Raw genomic sequence first — 24,304 nt, forward strand, 5'->3', positions numbered from 1 at the left:
AGGAAGTGAGCTCTGTCTTCTGCTGTCATCCAGGTATCTATTACTGGATCACTGCGGACATGGGTCCATCAACCCATCAATGCATATTACTAATTTTCCTCTCAACACTGTTCAATTACTTGCTCACATGCTGCATTCAGCAATTTGTTCATGATATCTGCTCGGCAGGGTGGATAACATCCTGGTCAAAATGACAGCCACATCAGTAAAGCGTGTACTCTCATTGTTAGGTAAAGCAGAGGATTCTAAGTCAATGAACTGAACTCATCACCTTCATTTTCCTACCCTAAATTTCTTTTTGTATATGGAAACATTTTAATTAACAAGTGATAGATGCTCACTAAAATCAAATCAGGTGATATGAAAGTGTTTCATATGTAAGAGCTAATACACTTTGCTGATTCTATCTATTTATTCTCCCAGACTTTTGGTCATACACAATATAAAACTTAAATTCATCTTTCTTTACCCACCTTAGTTGGATAATGTGCATACTTTTAGGCTATTTGATTTTTCATACTTATCTTTTCATAATTTATATACAGATTTTTCAATTTTTAAATGCACATTCATATTTCATAATGAAATATGGTTATATTTCCTAATGTTACTACTTATAAACTATATAGGTTGTATCTAATTTTTTGGTTGTATCTAATTTTTTGACCATTGTAAAAATGTTTCCATTAATATCTTTAGTCAGTCATGTCTTTGTATATTTATGCAAGTATTTCTGTATAACAGATTCATGGAAGATGATAAATTGAAGATTTCCTCAATAGAAAAAAGGAAATTTCTATGTCAAAGGAGAGGACTGGTGTAATATTTTAAGAAACAACCACAATTATAAGAAAGACTTCCTATAAGCCACATATATTTGTTAAGTCCCTTACAGGTTACGTCTTTAATCTTTGTAACATATTAATGGGGCAAGTACTACTATTATTTCTGTTTTTAAAAATGAGGTAATTAAGCCACAGAGAGACTACACAACTTGTCCAAGGTCACCCAGCTAATATAAGGTGGAGCCTGCATTCAAATCCAGGTAATACGGTCCAGAACTGACCTCTTACCTTCTCTGCACTGTGTCATAGCAACTTTGTATCTCCAGAACTTACTTCCCAACTGACACTTTTTAACATTAAAAATCCAACCTGCTTTGTCAATAGCAGATATTGTCAAACATTTTAGACAGTATAGTTTTTTTTTTAATTTAACATTGAAACTATTTTAATATTGTTGTAATTTCTAATGCAATAATGTTTGGTAGGAGAGAAAATAGGAATACATGATAAGGTAGAATATTTTCAATTGCCAAAATGAGTGGTATTGAATAAGAATGTAGAAGTGGCTCCAAATGACAGTAAATAACATAGACTGGAGTGACTGGGAAAGCCAAAGAAGGGTGGCAAAGCTTAGAGAGGAGCAGGATATGAATGTGGAATAAAGGTTTGTGAAAAGGGACACTGCTGAGTGTAGTGAGAGAGAAATTTGATTCTAATTAATGGAGGGAGAATTTCGAAAGCCATGAGTTACTTAGGGGAATTTGGAATTTTCCATCAAAGCAACAGGCGCCCTTGGGAAGCTTAGTCCTGCTAAGTTCTATAAAATACAACAGAAATACATGAAAGCAAGGTGATTTCTTGGAAGGTGATGTAGCCATCTAGATGTGGTGAAAAGGTCCTAAACTAAAAGAGTAGCATGGTGAAGCAGAGATTGAATTAAATACACTATGTAAAGAGTAACAGACAAAATTTGGTTGTTAGGATCAGTAAACAAAGCAGAGGGAAAGTCCCATGGGGTTTTCAATGATTTGAGCTTGGATGGCAGGAAGAATGGTGTTATCAAGGTTGGAAAAGGGGAAGGTGCCAACTGGAGGAGGTGTGAGAACATCGTTACGTTAACTCTGGGGGAACTTGTAGGGATCCTGATTCAGCTATTTATAATCTCTATCAAACTCTTCTATAAAAATAGATGGATGTATTATTTCAAACCTCTATAACTGGGAGTTTAAAATTCCTATTTATTGACAAACTTTGTGTTTTAAACAATATTAAATCAAACTCCCTTGATAAGAGTTTTTAGACTTGTTTTAACTACCTTTATTTTATTTTGATTATAAAGGTAACATATGCTGGGCTGCCTGGGTGGCTCAGTGGGTAAGCCTCTGCCTTCGGCTCAGGTCATGGTCTCAGGGTCCTGGAATCGAGCCCCACATCATACTCTCTGCTCAGCAGGGATCCTACTTCTCCCCCTTTCTCTGCCTGCTTCTGCCTAATTGTGATCTCTCTGTCAAATAAATAAATAAAATCTTAAAGAAACTATTCAACTTTTGATATTCATATTTGTTAGAAATACTTCAGGAGCTTTATATGCAACCGTGTATTTTCCATATAGTATTTCAAGCTAAGTATTTTACGTGGTATTATCTGCTCTTTATCAATATGTTATACTTATATCCAATCACATAGATGATATTTCATAATTAGCTTATTCCCAAAATACTTAAATTTTTCAATTTTCAATTAATATTATAAACATTTCCATGTAAATTCTTTTATGTATTTAGAATTATATTTTGAATAGACTTCCACTATGAAAATCCTAAACTCAAAGTTGTGAATATCTAGAAAACATGTAATACTCAAGTATTTTTCCAACAAAAGCTTGTTCCAACTTTCATTACCATCAAAAACAGATTAGAATTTTAGATTTTCCACTAAATCCCTAGCATTTTTAATATTAAGTAGTTGAATTTCTCTTTGTGAATTGTCTGGTTATGACCTATATTCAGTTATTTATTGGCATCCTAGAGTTTATCAATTTGTATGATTGTTTTATAAATTAAGGAGAGTAACTCTCTGTAATGTGTAAACATATTCTTGGTTGATTACTTGCCTATGATATCTTTTTTTTTTTTTTTTTTAAGATTTTACTTATTTATTTGTCAGGCAGAGAGGCAGGGAAGCAGGCTCCCCGCTGCGCAGGGAGCCCATGTGGGGCTCAATCCCAGGACCCTGGGATCACGACCCGAGCTTAAGGCAGAGGCTCCAACCCACTGAGCCACCCAGGCGCCCAGCCTATGATATCTTTTGACCTACAAATGTTTTCAATGTGCTTTCATCTGTGATTTATTTCTGTAAGTCCAAGGAGTCTTTCCACATACAAATATCGAATAAAAATTTGTCTATATTATATTCTTCTTTTAGTTTGATTTTTCAATTTTAACTTTTTTAAAAAGTATATCAGAATTTATCTTTGGTATATGATGTATGGTGAGGATGTAAATTAAACATTTTTCCCCCCGGTATTACCCAATTCTTCCACCAATATGAAGTCATCTTCCCCTTTCCCACCAATGGTCCCTTTGTCACTGATATCTTAATTATACTGGAATTCTGTTTCTGGAACTCTTACCCTATTCTGTCTACTTACAGTCCAGAATTAGACCAATTTAATTACTGTGGCTTAATAAGATGCTTTAATATTTTATAAGAATAAGTCTTAATTTTTCCTTTTAAATATGTTTTTAGGTACTTTCTTGAAGAAGTTGTGATAAGATCTTAGTTCCCTTTAGTTCTGTTTTTAATAAGTTCTTAGTTTCTATTAGAAATGCATTTCCAAATGGGCTTTGGAGTCTGTAAGAAAATATATATTTTAAAAGCCTTTGGGAATCTGATTAGAATTACAGTAAATCTATAACTAAATATGAAAATAAGTGACCATCCTTAATGTATTTTATCTTTATGTTAGAGATATATTTTTCTTTTATTAATAATTATCCTTTTATGTCTGAGTCAAATTTCATGGTTTTATCACATTTTTAATTAGGTTAATTTCAGGGTATACACACACACACACACACAAATTTCTCTTTGTGAGAAATTCATATACACACACACATACAAACACACATTTATTTTGCTGCTTTGAGAATGATATATATTGTGATTCAAAATCATATAACTATTCGTTTCTTATGGTTTTTATCTCATCGAGTTAATTCAAGAGACTCTCTTAAAGAAAAAACATTAGGGTTTTGTTTTTTTTTTTAAACAAACATAGGGTTGCAAAAAATTGTTGCCATTTCTAGGACCCAAACAATACTTTCTATTTTTTAAATCATTGGTTTCATATAAATTTTCAGAACATTGTATTTATTCTCTTTTTGCTCTGAATTTTAAAAGAAGATTTCTAATAATTAACATGTGGGTATGATATTGGTTATTGTTTTAAAAGGAATATTCTTTATCACATTTAGAAACCATGCCTAAAATCTGAATTATGTCAGTTTTTGTTATGAATGGGCACTAAAATTTATCAAATTTTTTTCAGAATTTGGGAATTTTTTAGTTATACTTATTATGATTATAGTTTAAACAAACCTTTTCTAGTTAAAATAAGCTGTATTTGGTGAATGGATTGTATTCTATCTGTATTTCATTTAGCTTTTATAGTTATATGTACAAACTAGTTTCATGAGTTTCCCTTTACATACTGTCCATGTTAAGTTTTTATCTCAAGGTTACAGACACATTAAATTCTCTACTCAAAAACAGAATTGAAAAAGAGAAAAAAACTTAAAAACAGATGTTATTTACATAGAAGTCATAAGAAAATCTGTAAACTATTAGAATAAAAAGTTTTAACAAGATCCTTCCTTACAAAATCAACATAAAACCTCAACAGCATTCCTTTGCTCATGAGTGGCCAATTAGAATATGAAATTTAAAAATCATTTAAAACAATAAAACAATTAAAATACCTACAAGTAAATTTGGCAAAATATGTATAAGACCTCTAGGAAAAAACCTGAAATTTTATTCAAGGTAAGATGTAAGAATATAAGTAAATGAACAGAGTGAAGTACTGTGCTCATGTCCTATACAACAATATCATCAAGGTCCCCAACAATCTACAAGTTCAGTGCAATGCTGATCAAAATCTTAATAGGAGACATAATAAAAAATGGCTATTGAAACTGTGTTGCTATTTTGTTGCTTCATTTGCTATATAGCAAAATACTGGAAACAACTTGAATAATCATTAATAGGGGAATATGTGAACAAATAATGATCTATTCATAAAATAATAGAGGTTGTAAATGAATGAACTATAGCAACATTTAATAAACCTCTAAAACCAATAAATAAATAAATGAAATCATACCCACAACCATTTATAAATATTTTTAAATGTATTGAATAATATAATTATAAATGCATAATATTTATAATCAATAAAAGTATAAAACATTTAAGGCATAAGCTCTGAATCCACTAATGGAGAATGGGGACAGGAAGAAGTATTCTTGGAATCTCAACTGTTTCTCTAATATATTATCTCTTTTTTAAAATCTGCAAATCAAAATAGAAAGGTAGATCACAATAAAACTCCCAAGTCATAAAACCAGTTTATCATTTATAATTATTCTTTAGAACTTCAAACTTGAACTTTAAGCATTATTCTTAACCTTTCTTTAAAATTTTATAACTATGTGTATTCAGCAAAAATTTATTGAGTGCGTCCTGTGTATTGGGCATTGTGTTACTCACTAAAGATCTGTGACCAAGGCAAAGATAATTTGCTCACAGAGCTTATATTTTGGTAAGCAAGACAGACTGAAAGCACATAAATAATGTAATGCAACATTAAAGAAATGCTGTTAAAGTTAAAAAAAAAAGTGAAAACAACATCACAATTTCCTAGTGTTCCAGTTATTTTAACAATGAAAGCAGCTCCCCAGGGAGACTTGGTGGGGAGTGGTTATTGACTAATTATCAATTAGTAACGTGGTGCATATATACAATGGATTCTTACTCGGCCATTAAAAATGAAAAGAAATCTTGCCATTCACAACACTGTGGAGAGAATTAGAGTTTAGGGGCACCTGGGTGGCTCAGTGGGTTAAAGCCTCTGCCTTTGGCTCAGGTCATGATCCCAGGGTTCTGGGATAGAGCCCCACATCAGGCTCTCTGCCCGGCAGGGAGCCTACTTCCTCCTCTTTCTCTCTGCCTACTTGTGATCTGTCTGTCAAATAAATAAATAAAATCTTTTTTTTTTAATATTTTATTTATTTATTTGACAGAGAGAGAGAGATAACAAATAGGCAGAGAGACAGACAGAGAGAGAGATGAGGAGAAGCAGGCTCCCTGCTGAGCAGAGAGCCCAATGCGGGACTTGATCCCAGGCCCCTGGGATCATGACCTGAGCCGAAGGCAGAGGCTTAACCCACTGAGCCACCCAGGCGTCCCATAAATAAATAAAATCTTAAAAAAAAAACAAAAAGAATTAGAGTGTATTTTGCTAAGCCAAATAAGTCAGGGAAAGAGAAATATCATATGATTTCATTCATATGTGGAATTTAAAATAAGATAAAAACAGAGGGAGGCAAACCATAAGAGACTCTTAATTTATAGAGAACAAACTGAAGGTTGCTGGAGGGAAGGTGGGGAGTGGCGAATATGCTAAATGTGAGATGGATATTAAGGAAGACACTTGTTGAGATGAGCACTAGGTATTATATGTAAATGATGAATCACTATAGTTTATTCCTGTAACCAATACTACACTCTACATTAAATAAGTAGAACTCAGAAAATTTCAAGAAAAGAAAAAAAAAACATTTCAATTAGTAGTAACTTTAAGGATAAAGCACAGAAATCTAAGAAACCATATTGTTCCAAGAAGCAAAATTAATTTAAATGCATATTTGAATGATAACTGGAATTTGATAGGTAAAATACTGTGGAATTTAATATAAAAAGTTGCAAATGCAAGCTTAATGTTATCACATAAAAACACATAATCATAAGATATCCAGATGCTATCTGTCTATATAGTGTGACGTTTATCTTTGATTTCACATCTTTTCTACATTTTAGTTCAGCAAGACTTTAAATGCCATAAAACAAAACACCAAGACAGAGTTTGCTTTTTCCTCTTTGATGTATAAAAGGGTAAGTGCTGGAAGAAAAGTAGTGTTTAATGAACATCACAGCACCATATACACCGGGCCCTTTAAACCAGAGATCTGAGACCAAACCCCAGATTGCCCATTTAGTGACTTGGACAGGTAACATCTAGGACCCAGTTTCACCATCTGTAAAATGTACCTATCATCTTTAATATCAAAGCAAGATCTTATAACTAAAGCACTTAACACAATGCCTGCCACACATAAGTGGTCAAAAATTATAGCCATGCATGATTACCATGAATTCCTTCAAATATATTTAAATACTGTGGAGGTAATGAGAAAAGAACAGGAAAGAAACAGAGGAAGGCAAAAGAAGGGTTGACAGAAGAAAAGGAGTTCAAGTTAATAAAGCACTTCTGTGGTTTATTTGACCTTACCGTCTTCAAGGTTGTCTAACAACTTAAGAGAACTTAATGGAGGTAGGTTACTCCCACCTTGAATTGTAGACCTGTCAGCTCTGATACTCAACGGTGACATTGCCAGAATGGTTGTTCCTCATGAACTCCCCATGCCTTCCCTTTGAGCGTCCCAGCAAAGAGCTCTGAGAATAGATTCAAGCCCCCTTTCAGAGGCTTAGCTAGTTTGGATAAAATGGAGTGGTCACTTGAGCAGTTGTAGTATTTTTCATCTGACATTTTACAGAATGCTTATTGAGGACCTGGAGTTAATTATCACATGAATAATCATTACTAAATGTTTATAATATTTAGTCCCTCACAGTGTGTGCTAAAATTATGAAAGATGGGAGACTAACTCTATTAGCATGCTTATATATTAGTGTATCATAATCTGATAGTACTCAGTATCTTTTATCCTCAAAAGCTGTTCTTAAAAGGACTTCAGATAAAGCAGTCCTACACCATTTGCCAATGTTTATTCACATAAGCAGTTTTCATTCCTGAAGGGGAAGTCTGAGCTACTAACATCAGTGACAAAGGACACATTCCAGAGGCCCAGGTGTTGATCTGAGACACAAGTGTTTAATTCCTATGGATTTTGTATAGACAAGATTATGTAACAGGCATAGCCTCAGATTAAGTTTTCATTCAATTCTCATAAAAACTGTTAATAAAAAGCAGAATATTAGGTGATTTTCATATTCCATTCCATGGGAAATGGAATCTCTTATATGTTATCTTTCTCTTTGGGGGAAATCTCTTATATGTTATCTTTCTCTTTGGAGGAAATAACTACCTGATCAATGTATATTTTCTTCAAATGCTTTTGCCCAATTTTTTTTTTAATCCTGGGATAGAAAATCAACAGATTTCACCATGTACATGGATAATCAGATTCAAGTCTATAGCACACCTACCAGATAGGAGGAACAGTACCTTGCCCGTATAACACACCTGTAACTCACATCTGACTTAAGTAAGCAGCTTCCATAGTTTAAGCACCTGCAAAAGTAGTTAATAAGTCAACTCAGATATATGTACACAGTGATGACTTTGCACACTGATGCAGGACTGTAAAAATAATTGTGTAAACTGTATCTGTGCAAACTGTATCTGTGCAAAGCACTTTTGCTAATTAACATGAAAAATTAGGATTCTAATCCTAATCTTGCAAACATTGTCAGAAGAAACAAGATTTTTTACTGTCAGTTATAAATGTACAGGCAAATGAAAAAATAGTACAACACTCAATACATTGTAATTGGAAATACTGGTAACATTGAGAATTAAAGTGTTTCATTTCTTGTTAAAATCTTTATCAAAAGTAGTTTTAAAAATATATGTTTATGAAAAATAAAAAATTAAAAATTTAAAAAAAAAAGTAGTTTGCCTAGTACTTGCATTTTCTCATCATGTTACTATAAAGAGCAAACATCTTTTGTATACCTTGATGGAATGTCATATTCCTTCTGAAGTTTGGGTCAATTACTGACAATATATCTTTTCTACTTCAAAATCGTAACATCTCTCAGAGTTCCTTAAATGTAAAGATTTTCCCCCAGTGTGTCTTCCACTAGTACATCTTCATCTTCTGCCTCATCTACTGCCAGTAAATTCACTTTCACTGAGTTCCCTCTCTGTTTCTCTAGTGTCTCTGTTAGTGGTAGTATCAACATTCCCAAGTTCAATAACCTTGTCCATTAGTTCATTTACATTCTATGCCACTTTCACTCCAGCCTCATCACTCTTTAGTTCTTTTCTGTCCTTTCATCTTTGCTGGTCAGTCCCTTCTTCTGATTGTCCATGTTTGTAAAACGTCACATGGGTTCCTCACTGGGAAGGCAGCATCACAACTACATCCTTGCTGTATGTGTAAACTGAACAGGTAAATACTAGCAGACTGTGAAAGAAACAATGTAATTGATCACTGATGACATCTCTGTTATTTATGTAGTGATCTGTGAACTAAAATCTAGAAGCAAAGTTTATACTTTGTGCAATGATACACATTTACTATACCATGATAAGTGAAATCTGAACCTGTTTGTAGGGACAGGGTGTTATTTTACTAAACTATGGGAGCAGGAATCTAGGCCTATCACACCATGTAAAGTGAGGACTGCTGGTAGGTTTAATCAATGAATTGGCTCTTTAGTATCTATCAAAATAACATCATAAGTTTATTATATAATTGGAGATAAAATGTGTGAATTATTAATATTAATAGAATCTCCCTGCCATTATGGAATATAGTTAGGAAGAAAAAACCACTGCATAATTTACTACAATACCAAGCATTAGCATGGCTTCTAGGGGGTGGTATAAGCAGCTGGCCACGAAAGCAGGACCTGGAGTCCTAAAGTGACAGTCGTGCACAGCATGGCCATTAAAGCAATAACGGCAATCAATGATAAACGCTTTTAAACTACTTCTTAACTCCACTTGTTTAGGGTTGTGACACATTAAGAAGTCAGTTCTCAAGCCTACGTTTGACTTGATTGAGCAGTAAATTTCACATTTTGTGTTAGAAAGGAAAATGTGCATTTTTAGAGTCTGGTATAAATGACTCTACCCAGGCAGTTTCACAGAAGTGTTCATTCACTGCTGAGTACATACGTATGACTTTTAATGTTTTTCTCTTCCCAATGCAACTGTCTGTATCTCTTTAGGGAACACACACACACAAACACACACACACACACACACACACACAGCAGTTACATGTAGAAGATGGAAGAAAAGCAATTGTAAAAAGGTAAAACTTGTATCTGTGCATTTAAACAGCACATTTTAAAAGGTTTTGAGCAAGTCTCATAAGCTGCTCCTTGTTTTAAAACAGTATAAAATTTCTCCTCCAAAATAAAGGCCGCAAACAGAAACCCAAGTTCCCTAATTAGAACTTTAATATTCCCTGCTATAAAAATCTCTCAAATTCTGTAACACAATTAAAGACTTTAAATTACACTCAAATGAAGAAATGACGCCTCCTGGCAAGTGTCCCGATGGAAGGCTTTCCTCAGTTATAAACACATTCAATCAATAACTTGCCTAACGACCATTTCATGATGTTTACTCTGGGCAGAATCCAGCCACTGCTGTATCATCGCTCAAAGAATACATACAAGACAAGCCATACCTATTTTAACCACAAACCCAAGCACTGAGCAAGCTCAGATCTTTAGTAAAACAATGAAAATATGCAAACTAGATGCATGCATTTTCACTGTCGCTTAGAGACATTTTACCATCACCTGTGATTTCAGCAATAGCTACAAAAATCAATCAAAAGAAAACTCATCTCACCAGATTCTTGGTTAATAAGTGGTCTTACATTTTAAGGAAGTCTTCCTTATTAGACATTTGAGGGCTCTAAAAATCTGCCATCTCTATTCTACTCAACCCAGGAAGTCTGAGGGAAGGAAGTAGAATTCCAAGGTTGCTAGGCAGACTGTCCATCATTCTGGAGTTATCTTCTTACAGTCTTTGATCTAGATAACCATAATGTCTATATTTTTTTCATAATTTCTATATGTGGACATTATGCCTGAATCTTAAAAGATTTAATAATTTTGAAATATTCCCTTATTAAGAATTGAATTATTGTCATAATAAACTTGGAAGCATTTCCTAGCAGCTGTTAAATGCAAGGCTCAAAATATTCTATGTATTCTTTAATTATCTCTTTTTAGCCTCACCACAGTGTTGCCAGGTAGGTGGTTTTATACCCACTTTAAAAACAAGAAAATGAAAGTTCATGGAGTTTTAATTATCCATTAGTGAGTGAGTGAGACCATCTGCATAATCAAAGCAGTATGATTCCACGGCCCAGGATTTTTAGCATTTGAAGGAATCAAGAACAAAATTGCAGATTGTTTGTGGGATAAAGAAATGAACATATTTTTATAGTAGAGCTGTTTGGATAGGGTTTCATAGGATAACAGAGAAAGGATGTCCACAACATGTGGTTTGTCTTGGTGAAAACATGAAGAAAGTTTTCAAGAATTGACTAATGTGAACAGCACAGACCTACGACATGGATCAAGTAGAAGGTCATCAAGAGCATCCTAGGAAAGAGTTAGGTTTTAGGACTGGATTCATGGTACAGTGAGACGCAATGGTCTTTCCAGAAGAGAATGGAGTGATCCATCTCTTACGCACATGAGAGGAATTATTTCTAGAAATAAATCGGACTACGCCTCTTAGAGCCAAAAACTTCAGAGACTTCTCAGCAGCTCTGAGATAATATCTCCACACTTCTAAACGGCATTCAGGGTACCACCGTGTTGTTAAAGCTTTCCTCTGGCTACTACTCCCTCATCTGTGCTCCATCCATACTAAGCTGCTCGCAGTTTCCAGGAGGCGCCATTCTGACTGATGCATGTGCTCTCATGCTATTTCCTTGACTTTGTCTAAGAGATGAACTCCAACTCAGCCTTGAGGAGCCTCCTTAAGGATTTTCTCCTCTGGGAGTAATATTTCCTAAGAAATTAGTGTCTATTTTTAGCCTGTTCCTCCCTTCAAAAACTGTCTCATTGTTCCACGAAGGAGTATTGGGAAAATACTCGAAAATACTCGAAGTATTTTCATTAAAGTTATGAGCAAATCAAAAACATTAACTCTGTTAACCAAAGTCCCAACAGTTGGCACACCCCAATTAAGATTATTTGGAAAGGATTTAATAAACTACATAGAAAGGTATGGGCAGGGGATATAAAGAAACCAGAAGGAATAGTGAACTATTAAACTACTCTTTGCGTTAACAGTAACAAGGGAGGAGGAAGCAACACTTGCAAAAATATTGTCACCTAGTGAGGGCTGCTTGAAGGAAATTATGATGTTTGGTTACAGGATTCAGCCAGCACAAGGTAAGCCCACAGGAAGGTGACCAAAGAAATAAATATCTGATGTGACTCTCTTTCCTGCTTCTAATCTCTTGCCAGGGCTTCCCTTTGGCCAGACCCAAATAGACACTAGAGTAGAGAAGACATCACTAAAATTGTCAGACAGCCTCTGAGGACAGAAGGCAGAGTGGAAAAGTATGGGAAATGAATTTGGAGAGCCAAATGGAGGATAACAGCATATCTACTTTAAATACTATCATGTAATATAATAGAAGTACACGCCAATAAAATTAGCATAAGAGGCATAAAAACTAGAAAGGAAAAGTGAAATGTTTCACTGATTAAAGATACTTGATTATATATGTGTAACACTCAAAAGAATTAAGGGCACATTTTTCATTAAAAAGTTCAGATGGGGGGGCACCTGGATGGCTCCATCGGTTAAGCATCAGGCTCTTGATTTCGGCTTGGGTCATGATCAGGGTTGTGGGATCGAGCCCCTCTTTGGGCTCTGCCCTGCGCATGGAGTCTGCTTCAGATTCTCTCTCTCCTTTTCCCTCTGCCCCCTCCTTTCTCTCACTCATTCTCTTTCAAATAAATATTTTTTTTAAAAAAGCCTTTAAAAATATGTACCATTCACACAAAGAAAAATGTAAAACTATAAAACATAATTGAAGTACACAGAAGAAGACTTGAATAATAGGAAGTCATATTCTATTCTTGAAGAGGAGGACCTCATTTCATAAGGTTATCACCAACTTAGGGATAACGTAAAACTATCCTATATATCACCAACCTGGTGGTGGATCACGAACATGGATGGATCTAGAGGGTATAATATTAAGCGAAATAAGTCAGTCAGAGAAAGGCAAACACCATATGATTTTACTCATATGTGGAATTTAGAAAACAAAATGAATGACAAAAAAAAAAAAAAAAACAAACTGAAAAACCAACTTTTATCTACAGAGAACAAAATGATGGATAGTGGGGAGGGGCGGGCGAAACAGGTGAAAGAGATAAAGAGTCCACTTATGATGAGCACTGAGTAGTGTCATAGTATTGTTGAAGCACTGTAGTATATACCTGAAACTAATATAATTTCTATGTTAATTACATTGGAATTTTTAAAATTTTAAATAAATAAGAATTTGCTTTAAAAAATCTCTATGGGACAAAATTAGAGTTCACCTACTCTGACAAGTAAATTTCACTTATAGAAATTACACTATATAATTTAAAAAAAAAAAAAAAAGTTCAAAGAAATTACACTATAAACTTGTAAATATGAATAATACTTATTATAGTTTGTTCCTGACAGCAAAAGATCGGAGAACAAGATATGGTTAAATAAATTGTAGTATATTCACATAATGGAGTAAAGGCCAAACATTATTTTAAATGTTTTAAATGTTTCCATGTTTTAATTATTTGTAAACATTTCAGTGATTCATTTTCACGCAACTACTCATTGAACATTTACTTTGTAGTTAGCGCTGTGCTATTCCAGGCTCTCGAGGGATAACTTTATACATATTGAAATGGAATAATCTATGAAGTTTTAGGTGGAAAGATAAAGGTAAGGTAAAGGATAGTTAGAACATATGCTCCTATTTGTGGAAAAATATGTATGTTCATAGATGTTAATACATGTGTGTATATTAAGAGGTTGGTGTTATTATTTTTATTTTACAAATAAGAAAACCAAATTGAGAATATGGCAAAATCTGATCAGGGAGCCAGTAGTGGTATAACTATAATTCGAATTTAAATTTATCTGACCCCAAATCACAGGGACTTTCCAATATAGCATGTTAACTCTTGAGTAAACTTTATGAGGGGAGAATGAACTACTCCTTTTTATACCATCAGCAGACCTTGCAAATATACATTATAAAACTTGTACTGTACTGCAGCAATGTATTCATAGGTTGGTCTCTCCTGGTCTACTGTGGGCTTCATGAAAGTAGAAGCTCTACAGAGCCATCTTTGTGGCCCTACTGCTTTGGTAGCGCACATTGTAGAAAAGGTCTTTCAGGCATGAAAGTCAATAACACACCTTTGCACATAAACAATGAAGAGAGCTTAATTGGGCCTAGTGAGGCAAGTGCGAGTTCTTTTAACCATACGAGTACTAACACAGTGTCTTATAATATCTGAGGATCATATGAAATCTTAGCTCAGTGGGCTACATATGTTTATACCAAAGCTTCAACCCCAAAGAGCAAATTTAACTGTGAACATTTGTGGATACCTATTGTGTGCTATTAATCAAAAGAACCATTCATTTCCATGAACTCACTTTAAAGTCCCTTATGCAGAAAATGTACCTATCTATTATTAAAGTAGCCTGAAAGTTTGAGGCAGTAAATGTCTGCTCATTTGCAGGTCGCCCCTCCAAAGATTCAGTGGGTCAGATATCTGTGCATGTGGACATCACCGCAACCCCAGGAACTGGAGAGCATAAAGTCACTGTAAAAGGTATGTATCATGTCCAGATGGACCAAATAGCCTAGTAGACTTTAACCTTTACAATAATATGAAAAATGTAATTTTTTCTTAGATCTATTTTTAAAAACATGTAATGATTTCAGGGCATGCTCATAGCCTTTTCATGAAACCAGAACTTTTGATCTAAAAATCAACGGCACAGATATTTAGCCTATATTATCTGAAGTATCTAAATGGTTTAAATACATTGGAGATTACATTTCAAACTGGCATACATTGAACATTTTCTCTTGTTGATGCTAGGATGTACATTCAACATTAGGGCTATGGTCAGCTCCATAACCTGTCAAACCTTTATGTTGGGTCACTATGTTCTTACCATTCACATTATCTACCTATATACTTGTTTTTCTATGTGATTTTCAATAACAGACTTGATTTTTTTCTTTTTAATGACTAGTTCAATCTATTGGTTTTAGATTGCAAAAATATAATCTGAATGCGGCAGATATTTCAAAGGTGAAATTTAAATGTTAATTTTGCTCAATAAAGCCATATTCTGTTTTATACTATTATAGAGTTAGTCACCATATCTACCTTATTAAAAACCATGGCCTTCTGACACATTTTAAATTTGCATCGCCTGATGTATAGCTTGCATTATAAAAGTAACAGTTATAGTCTATAATGGATTATGTACTGTGTTGGTAAATGGACATGCTTACACTTGCCAGTGTCTTTAAATATTTTACAAAAATATTTTGACACTACATATCAAATACTCAAAGTTGTGAACTTTTACAATAAGTATTTTAATTATAATATATTTTTAAACGTTTTTCAAAGGATGACAAAAGTATACACAGAAGAATGCACATTTAAGAATTATTTATGATGCCTAAAATTAGGAAAGAGCCATAACAGTAACTTATTCATTAAACATAGGATGGAATATCCATATAGTTGACTATTTGCAATTTGAAAATATATAATGAATTAGAAAGATATCCACAATAGACTTTAAAAATATAGCTGACTCATAAGACTACAAGTGCTCCCATTCTACATATAAATATTGAAAGCATACATACCAAAATATTACATCATTGCCCCTTACTGATAAAATTACAGACTTTATTTTCATCTATTCCTTATTTTCTGTATATTTTTTAGGTGTTTTATGATGAACATATCTTCACTTTTGATATGAAAAAATCACATTTTTAGTTAAACAAGAATGATAACTTTTCATTAGTAAAAAAAATGTCATTTCAATTTTAGCTAAATTTTCACTACACCAATACCACACAGTTTAGAACTGAAAGCTCAGTCAAGTGTGCATTCAGAAGAGTAAATTGCTTTATGTGTGTGTGTGGGGGGGGGGTGTGGGTGTGCGTGCATGTTTATCAGTAGGGTTACCACACTATCAAGGGCAAGTTATGGCTTCATACATCATTAAAAAGAAATTAATTCTAAAAAAAAATTAACTCTAAGGACCGAAGAGGAGGCTAAGATTCCACACATTTGTTTGCTAACACTTTGCATTCCTTTCCTTTATGGTTTTCAGTGATTGCTATTAATGACCTAAACTGGCAGACCACTGCAATGTTCCGGCCCTTTGTGGAAGTCTGTATACTGGGACCTAACCTTGGGGACAAGAAGAGAAAACAAGGCACGAAGACAAAAAGCAACACATGGTCACCAAAGTACAATGAAACATTTCAATTGTAAGTTGGGACCCCACTCACCTACTCAGCCAGGCAATAGCCATTATACAGCTTAAACTTACTGAGGGGATTAGGGTGGGAACGACACTGGGCTTTGCTAAGGAAAGGGAAACCTATAGGTTTAGTCCAGGCAAGAGAGAATACTGACTCACAGTTGGTAGAACCTATAGGTTCATGTATTCCTGCTCTTCCCTGATCCCAGCAAATTCAGACAGCTGAATTAAGTTTTTAGTTCCCTTCCATTGCTCAGTAGCTGTCCAGTGCCTACCATGCTTTAAGCACTATTGGAGGAATTTGGTATATATAACAAAAGGTCTCTGCTCTCACTGAAGTTACTTTCTGGAAATGAGGAACATCATGGATGAGAAACATCAAAATCACAAATAAGCAAAAATCTATCATAGGATAATACTATACAGAGAATTAAAACAGGCTGATATCATAGGTTGGTTGATTGGCTGCTTAGAGTGGGTGTTCAGAGAAGCCCCAATCTGAAGACTTTTCAGATATGAATGTGAATGATCTGATTTATATATTTAAGTGATTATTCTGTTTGCTGTAGAAAAAAAAAATGATAGGAAAACAAGAGCAAACATGGAGAGATGAGTTAGAAGGCTGTTGCAGTCGTCCAGGCAAGAGAGGATACTGACTCACAGTTGGTAGAGCTGGTAGGAGGGAAATGGAAGTGGGTAGTAGAGAGAGAGAAGGAAGTGGAAACTGGTGGTTATGTATTAGAATGGAACTTGCAGTCGACTGGAAGTAGCCCATGAAGGAAGGGGTATATAAGCTAGGCTTCTGCAAACACTTAATTTAGGATATTCCATCAAAACAGCCTTATTTACAAAGGAATCTACCAGGCTGTGAGAATTGAAGGACTGTAAGCCATAGTGATATAAACTGGGTCAAGCAGGGGTCAGGCTACTTTCCCTACTGTGCATGTAGGAGATAAAGATTGGTTACTAAAACTGGGGTGTCGGGGGGGGGGGGGACTTCATGTGTCATCAACCACCTCAAAAGGAGCAGTGGCCTTCCTTGGAGTACCCTAGAGGCAGCATCACACATGAGGGGCCAGGGAAATAGACTCTGACCTCCCCCTATTACTTCTGATATCCTGAAGGAGCTTCCTGTTGGTTTTAACCAAAAGGAAGCCACAGTATGAAGAAACTATTGATACAGTCCTTACAGGTCAGCATTCTTTTGTAAAGTACATGAAGGATGGAAAGTGTATCTGGCTGAGGCAAATAGAAGTTATCTGGCTCTGAGTGAAATCAAAGATGACCTCTAGGTTTGGGGCATAAGCAGTTGCATAGATAATGATTTCCTGAGGTGGGAGAATCGGGACAAGAGGTGAGATCAAAGGTTGTTTTAAATGGATTGATTTGGAGATGCCTAAGGGACATTCCAGATGGGCTATCAAATAGATAGTTGGATCTAACTTGAGAATTAACTGTGTATAGATATAATTTCATAAATCGAGATGAACCTATCAGGGATAGAGAAGAGAAGAGGACCAAGCCCTTGGGGTTTACACGTGCACACATGCTTAGCTTACCTAAATACTTTATCACTGGTTTGATTCTTTGTTTGTTTTGCATCCCTAGTTTCCCAGAGATTTTTCAGCACAGTAAATTCTGAATATTAAACTCTGTTACCACTCATCAGAACTTAACCATCCCACCACATCTCTTAAAATGGCTGTAATAGATTAACCATATTCAAAATCCCTGCTAATAAACCAGCTCACATCCATGTATGTACTCCTCTAAATCACACACACACACACACACACACAAATTGATTCAGTTAAAATGTCTTCTACAAGTTTCTAGGAATTACTTGAACCATGCAAAATTCGGATATAACACTGTGAGGTTGTAAAACCATGCATAATTCTGGGGAAAGGCAGCCTTTTGGAGCATTTTAATTCATAAGAAGATCTAGCTCCCATCAGATTTTGCTCTTCTGTTCTTACCCATCAGGCCTCCATTTTCTTTCACATTATTTCAGGTTGTCTCTAAAAGAGGTACACACTTCAGTTATCAGCGTTGCCCAGAAACAAAAGTTGGTCTCTGCAAAATGTTTGATCTAAGAAAGTCACTTAGAAAAGGAAGGGATTTGGAAGCTCCTACTGCTGAGGAACAGATGTGCCTTCATTAGAAAGTGAAGGAGATCTGAGGATGCAGTAAAATAAGGGGCAGGGGAGGATTACTCTCAGCGTATTACCTCACAGCCTTCTTCATTATGCTCAGTTCTGCGCTGCCAAGTTGTTATTAGTCCAGACCATCCTCAGCCCCACACTTGACAGGTGTCTAACTGTTGCCATCCGAAAGAACCAGCACGGAAGCACCACGCTCTGCTGGAATTGATTTACTCTGGAGATTTGGATCTAATTTGGCATCTTGTGAATAGTCTTGTTGTCTGTGGTAGCTTGATAGTCTAGGTTGTATATTCCCCTGAGAAAAGCCTCCTAGATATAATAGCATGGCCAGGAGTCTGAGGTAAAGAAAAGAGAACAGAACTTCTATTCTGAAAAGTTCTATGAAAAGGATAGAGCTTCTGGCAAGAGCTACCGCTTTCCTTGGTCTACCCTCCACGACCCTTCCCCACCCCGTCCTACTCCTGTGTCAGTGAGAACACCACACTTCCAAGAATTAAGTATAGCGTATTTTAGTATTAAATTATCTATTAATCTTTATCTATTATCTAATATTTATCTGTTAAATATCTAATAAATACCTCATCTATCTAATCTAATAAATATCTAATATTTATTATTATCTATTAATATGTTTAATATCAAGACAGAAAAGCATATTCAGATTGATTTCCTATTTCTATATAGGCAAAAAAGTACTTAATTTAGATTGCTAAGTAATATCTATGTAAAGACAATCTAAAATGGAAATGATATTTGCATCAGAGTTAAAGTACATGATAATCAGGGGAGGGAGAGAAACCCTAAGAGACTCTGAATCTCAGGAAACAAATGAGGGTTACTTGGGAGGGGAGGGATAGGAGGTCTGGGTGATGGACACTGGGGAGGGTATGTGCTATGGTGAGTGCTATGAATCGTGTAAGACTGATGATTCACAGACCTCTACCCTGAAACAAATAATACATTATATGTTAACAAAAAAATAAATACATGATACTGCATTTTGCCAAATAAATGGCTGAGGAATGGAGAAAACTTAATTTTAACAGTATTTTAGAACCACATGGAGCCCTAGGTGAAGTCAAGCTTTTGCTCAAAATTCTTATTTTTAATTCACAACAGCATTCTGGGTAATGAAAACCGGCCAGGAGCCTATGAACTTCATCTGTCAGTCAAAGATTACTGCTTTGCCAGAGAAGATCGAATTATCGGAATGACGGTAATTCAACTACAGAACATAGCAGAAAAGGGAAGCTATGGGGCATGGTATCCCCTTCTGAAAAATGTCTCTATGGATGAAACTGGTTTGACTATCCTTAGAATACTCTCTCAGAGGACCAGCGATGATGTGGCTAAAGAATTTGTAAGACTGAAATCCGAAACCAGATCAGCTGAAGAGAGTGCTTGAAACAAATACTGCAAGATATCATCTTTGAGAATCCACAAACTCTGACTACTGCATGCATGTGCAAATACATGGGAATGTTTAGTTCACTACGTTTCAGTGTTTGCCAGTACTCAAGTACAATGTCTACAAAGTATGTGGAAAACCTACTGAACTTTTATATTATAACAGTTCTGGTCTTTGGAAAATAAATGTTCCATGAAGTGCCAAAATTACAATGTTAAGTGAAAATCCAGAATATCTTTTAAAATGTTTCATTTCATTACCAATTTCTCATCCTTTAAACATACTAAAAACAAACAAACAAACAAAAAAACCTCATTTTTTCAGTTTGTCCACTGTCTTTTGTTAAATTCGCTTATATTTCTCATAGATCAGAAAGCATTTGTTACCAAATTTTGTTTTATTTAGACTTACCTCATTGTAGATGTCATACAAGTTAACTTTTTCTATCATAACTAGAAATACAGTCACTTCTAGAAAGTGTTTGTAATTTTATAGTTGCAGATCTATTGTGATGATTTTTGCATACAAATTAAAATAGAAAAGGTGGGAAATATTTTATGCCGACAAGTTTCCAACCTTTCTGAAATATCACTGTGAAGAAAAGCTATTAAAGCAAACTTATACAAAGCAATGCTAAATAGTTTGTTAACAATGTTTGATATATTGACAAAACTTTGTTCTTTTAAACTGCCAAGGTCACATCACATTTGTTTAAAAAAAAAAAAAAGGTAAGTTGATACATTTACCATTTAGCATTATGTCTTGGTTTCACCAAATGTCATTCCTTACAAAGTCATAGGATTAAGGGTTTAGAGATGCAGTGGAAGGTTTGTTTCTTCAAATTATCTATAATAATTAACTATACTGTTAGTGTTTTGCCTCTGACAGTTATGACTATCTCCTTATTTACATAGCATTCTAATCAAGTTACATGTTTTCTTTAAAAAAAATATTCAACAATTTATACTGAATGCAGCATTCCTATATATTGCACTGGAGCAAAAAGACACGTCTTCATCTATTTAGTGAAAAATGTAAAATAAGATCTGAAGAAACTGCTTATAATTTTATAATTTATGTTATTTACAAGCCCAGAATGCATCAGATACAATAGGAAAACAACTCAATACAGCTTGGTACATTAAAATATAACTAGGTTGGATTTTGAATATGAAATAGTTTATGAATATTTGCATTTTCTGTCTTTTTATGGTTTGACTTTTTAGAGTCTGTATCTAAATACTTGGCCGTAGAACAGTTCCTGTAATTGTAACTTCGGGTCATAACTGTTAGTGGACAACATACACATGCAGAAACAAGAACCTGTTACAATGATTATGTTTTGTGAACAAGCTGGTCTGCTATGTTAAGGACAGAAATGACTGGTATCATGACTCTCAGAACATTTTGCTACTGGGTGTGTAAACAACAGACCAGTGAGATCCACTAATTCATGTTAAATTGTTAGGCAATTGCTTTGTTGATGACTTCTCCAAATGCATAGTACAGTGCTGTCCTCTGGCATATGCATTAATAAATGGATGTATATGGAACACATGCAACGCTATTGTATTTTCTGCCTTTTTATTTCATTTATGCAGCATAATTCTTAAGAATAAAAACCCCAGACTCTCTTTACTGGCTAGAACACTTTTCACATTTTTTGGTTCTAATGTCCCATTAAAATTTGAGAAAATTGGGGTGCCTGGGTGGCTCAGTGGGTTAAGCCTCTGCCTTCGGCTCAGGTCATGATCTCAGGGTCCAGGGATCCAGCCCTGCATCAGGCTCTCTGCTCAGCGGGGAGCCTGCTTTGCCCCCTCTCTCTGCCTGCCTCTGCCTACTTGTGATCTCTCTGTCAAATAAATAAATAAAATCTTTAAAAAATTTTTTGAGGAAATTCTTCCAGGTGTTATGTTCATGGAAACAGCTCCCCATTATAGATAATGACACTGAACATAAGGAAGAACAAAGATATCCACCTGTAGGTCTCTGAATACTGTTAAGCCCCAAGAGGAAAATTCAACATTTAACATATGAATAAGCAACATTCTTAAATAAAAACTTATGTTACAGAAGATTTTGTTATTTGATTGCATGATTAATTCTAGGCTCATCTTACAATGATTTTACAGAACACGAACTTGAGCTCTTTAAGGAGCATGTTGTCATAAAGCATGACACACTCAAAGAAATGGCAGTTTGGGTTCTCATGGATCACTTAAAAATTTTTTGAGCTAAGTATTTTTTTCCCAGTATTTAATTGAATGTAGACATTGTCTTTTTTATATACAGTTGTATACAATATATATAAAATGCTAATGGTTGCATTGTGAATTGAGTCTATTTATTAATATCACAAAACACAGGTAATCATTTAGAAATGGTTCTAAATTCTGTAGGCTTTGTTGTTTTCTCCCTAAGTAGTAATCACTTGAGGTTCACAGTGATCACTGTCAAATGTAAAGATCTATTACAGTGTGTGGTAATTTATCTTATCTAGATAAGATACGCCAAGATAAAGCTCTGTTATTCATCTACAGATAAACCTCACATTAGAAGTTCTTAAAGAAGCCCATGAAAATAAAATTCCACCAAAATGAAGTACTGAAAACCATAGTGGAACACTTACTATTTAAAGGAACTCTGAAGAATGATCATTTAAGTAATCAGATCTCCCTCTATTTCTAGGATAATTTATATATTGAATTTCCCTTAAACGAGGCACATTTACAAATGACAATTTTAGCCTCATGTTTTTCACTTGGCTTTAAAAATAAAATGTTTGGAGTGAGCTTTATGGTCTCCTTTTAATTTCTCTAATTTATATAAAGGTATGCTACATGACCTTTTTCATGAAGCAATAGTTTCAAATCTTTATACTTAAATAATCATTTATACAGGAGTCAGAAACTCTCTGTGGATGGATGTCTGATTCCCACATTACCATATGCAGAATTCTTGGACACACAGGGAGGAGGAGACTGCCTTTCCTGGCAGTACCTTGTGTGTATATTCTCTCCAGTCCTTTGAAACAGCTTGCTCTTGCTCCTGAACTTTAGCCCTTCACAGGCTGCTGATCTCTCTACTTGACACTTCTGGTGTTTTGTTGTTGTTGTTGTTATTTGTTTTGTTTTGTTTAAATCCAAAATGAGAATATATCTCTTAAGGGAGGATAAATTCCAATTTATGCATATCACATTAGATATATTCTTAATTATTTTTTCACATTATGACAGCTTTGAAATCAGGATGTATTTTATAAACATTGGCACATCATAGTTTGATGTTTCCTTAATAATATATAAAAATAGGTCATATTTCAATGAATAACTTCTTGGAAATAGTAAGTATATTTATGAAGGTTTATATACATAGGAAAAGAAAGTGATGGTTAGTTATCAATTTAACACATCATATATATTTTAAATTGCATATACTCTTTGGCTATACATTCGTGTTTTGACAGATTCATAGAATCACGTTTGGTGAATATTTTTGCACCTATATTCAGGAGCTATATTGACCCCTAGTTATCTTCTCTTGTTATGTTTATGTCTTATTTTGTCACCACGATATCCTCCTAAAATGAACTGGGAATTGTTTCCCCATTTCTACTTTCTGGAAGAGATTATATGGAAATGATTTAAGTGTTCCCTTAATATTTGGTAAAATTCAACACTGAAAATATGTGGACCTAGATTTCTTCTTTATTGAGAGGTTTGAAACATCAAATTCAACTACCTTAATGAATATAAAACTATTAAAGCTATCTATTTCTCCTTGAGTTTAAATTTATTTGTGTCTCTTCTAAGGAACTGCTCCCTTTCACTTACTTGATCAAATTTATGAATATCAAGTTTCTGTAGTACTCTTTAATTATTTTTTTTTACCTATAGGATCTACACTGATTTTCCCTCTTAATTTTTATATTGATATGTTAGTATCTTGAGTCTTTATTTCTTGTTCAATATAAGGACTTAACTTATTTTATTCATCTTTTAAAAGAACCAGCTTTGATTCCACTGATTTTCCTATTTTTTTCTGCTTTGAATTTCAACATTTTCTGTTCATTATTTTCTTACATCTGTTCATTATTTTCTTACATTCTGCTTCTAATTCATTAAAGTGGGACCTTCAATTATTGATTTGATATCTTTTGTCTTTTAAAATCTAAGTACCAATGACACAAATTTTCTTTTTTTAAGAAACTTATTTTATCATTTTTTTTTATTATGTTATGTTAGTCACCATACAGTACATCATTAGCTTTTGGTGTGGTGTTCCATGATTCATTGCTTGTTTATATTTTTCATATATTTATGAAATATATGCCCTCCCTAAT

The 24,304-nt window shown here is 34.4% G+C and overlaps 1 protein-coding gene across 1 annotated transcript in view; it reads left to right on the plus strand.

Moving 5' to 3' along the window:
- The window catches only part of UNC13C (unc-13 homolog C), a 574,360-nt gene extending 552,841 nt beyond the window's left edge, over window positions 1-21,519 (plus strand). Inside the window, exons 30-32 of the mRNA XM_059180554.1 lie at window positions 14,607-14,699; window positions 16,237-16,396; window positions 19,674-21,519. Coding sequence (XP_059036537.1) covers window positions 14,607-14,699; window positions 16,237-16,396; window positions 19,674-19,959 — 539 coding nt within the window. The 3' untranslated portion in view covers window positions 19,960-21,519. The remainder of the gene's footprint in view (window positions 1-14,606; window positions 14,700-16,236; window positions 16,397-19,673) is intronic.
- The last annotated feature ends 2,785 nt before the right edge of the window (window positions 21,520-24,304 follow it).

The sequence above is a fragment of the Mustela lutreola genome, chromosome 7 (genome assembly GCF_030435805.1).
Source record: "Mustela lutreola isolate mMusLut2 chromosome 7, mMusLut2.pri, whole genome shotgun sequence".
NCBI lineage: Eukaryota > Metazoa > Chordata > Mammalia > Carnivora > Mustelidae > Mustela > Mustela lutreola.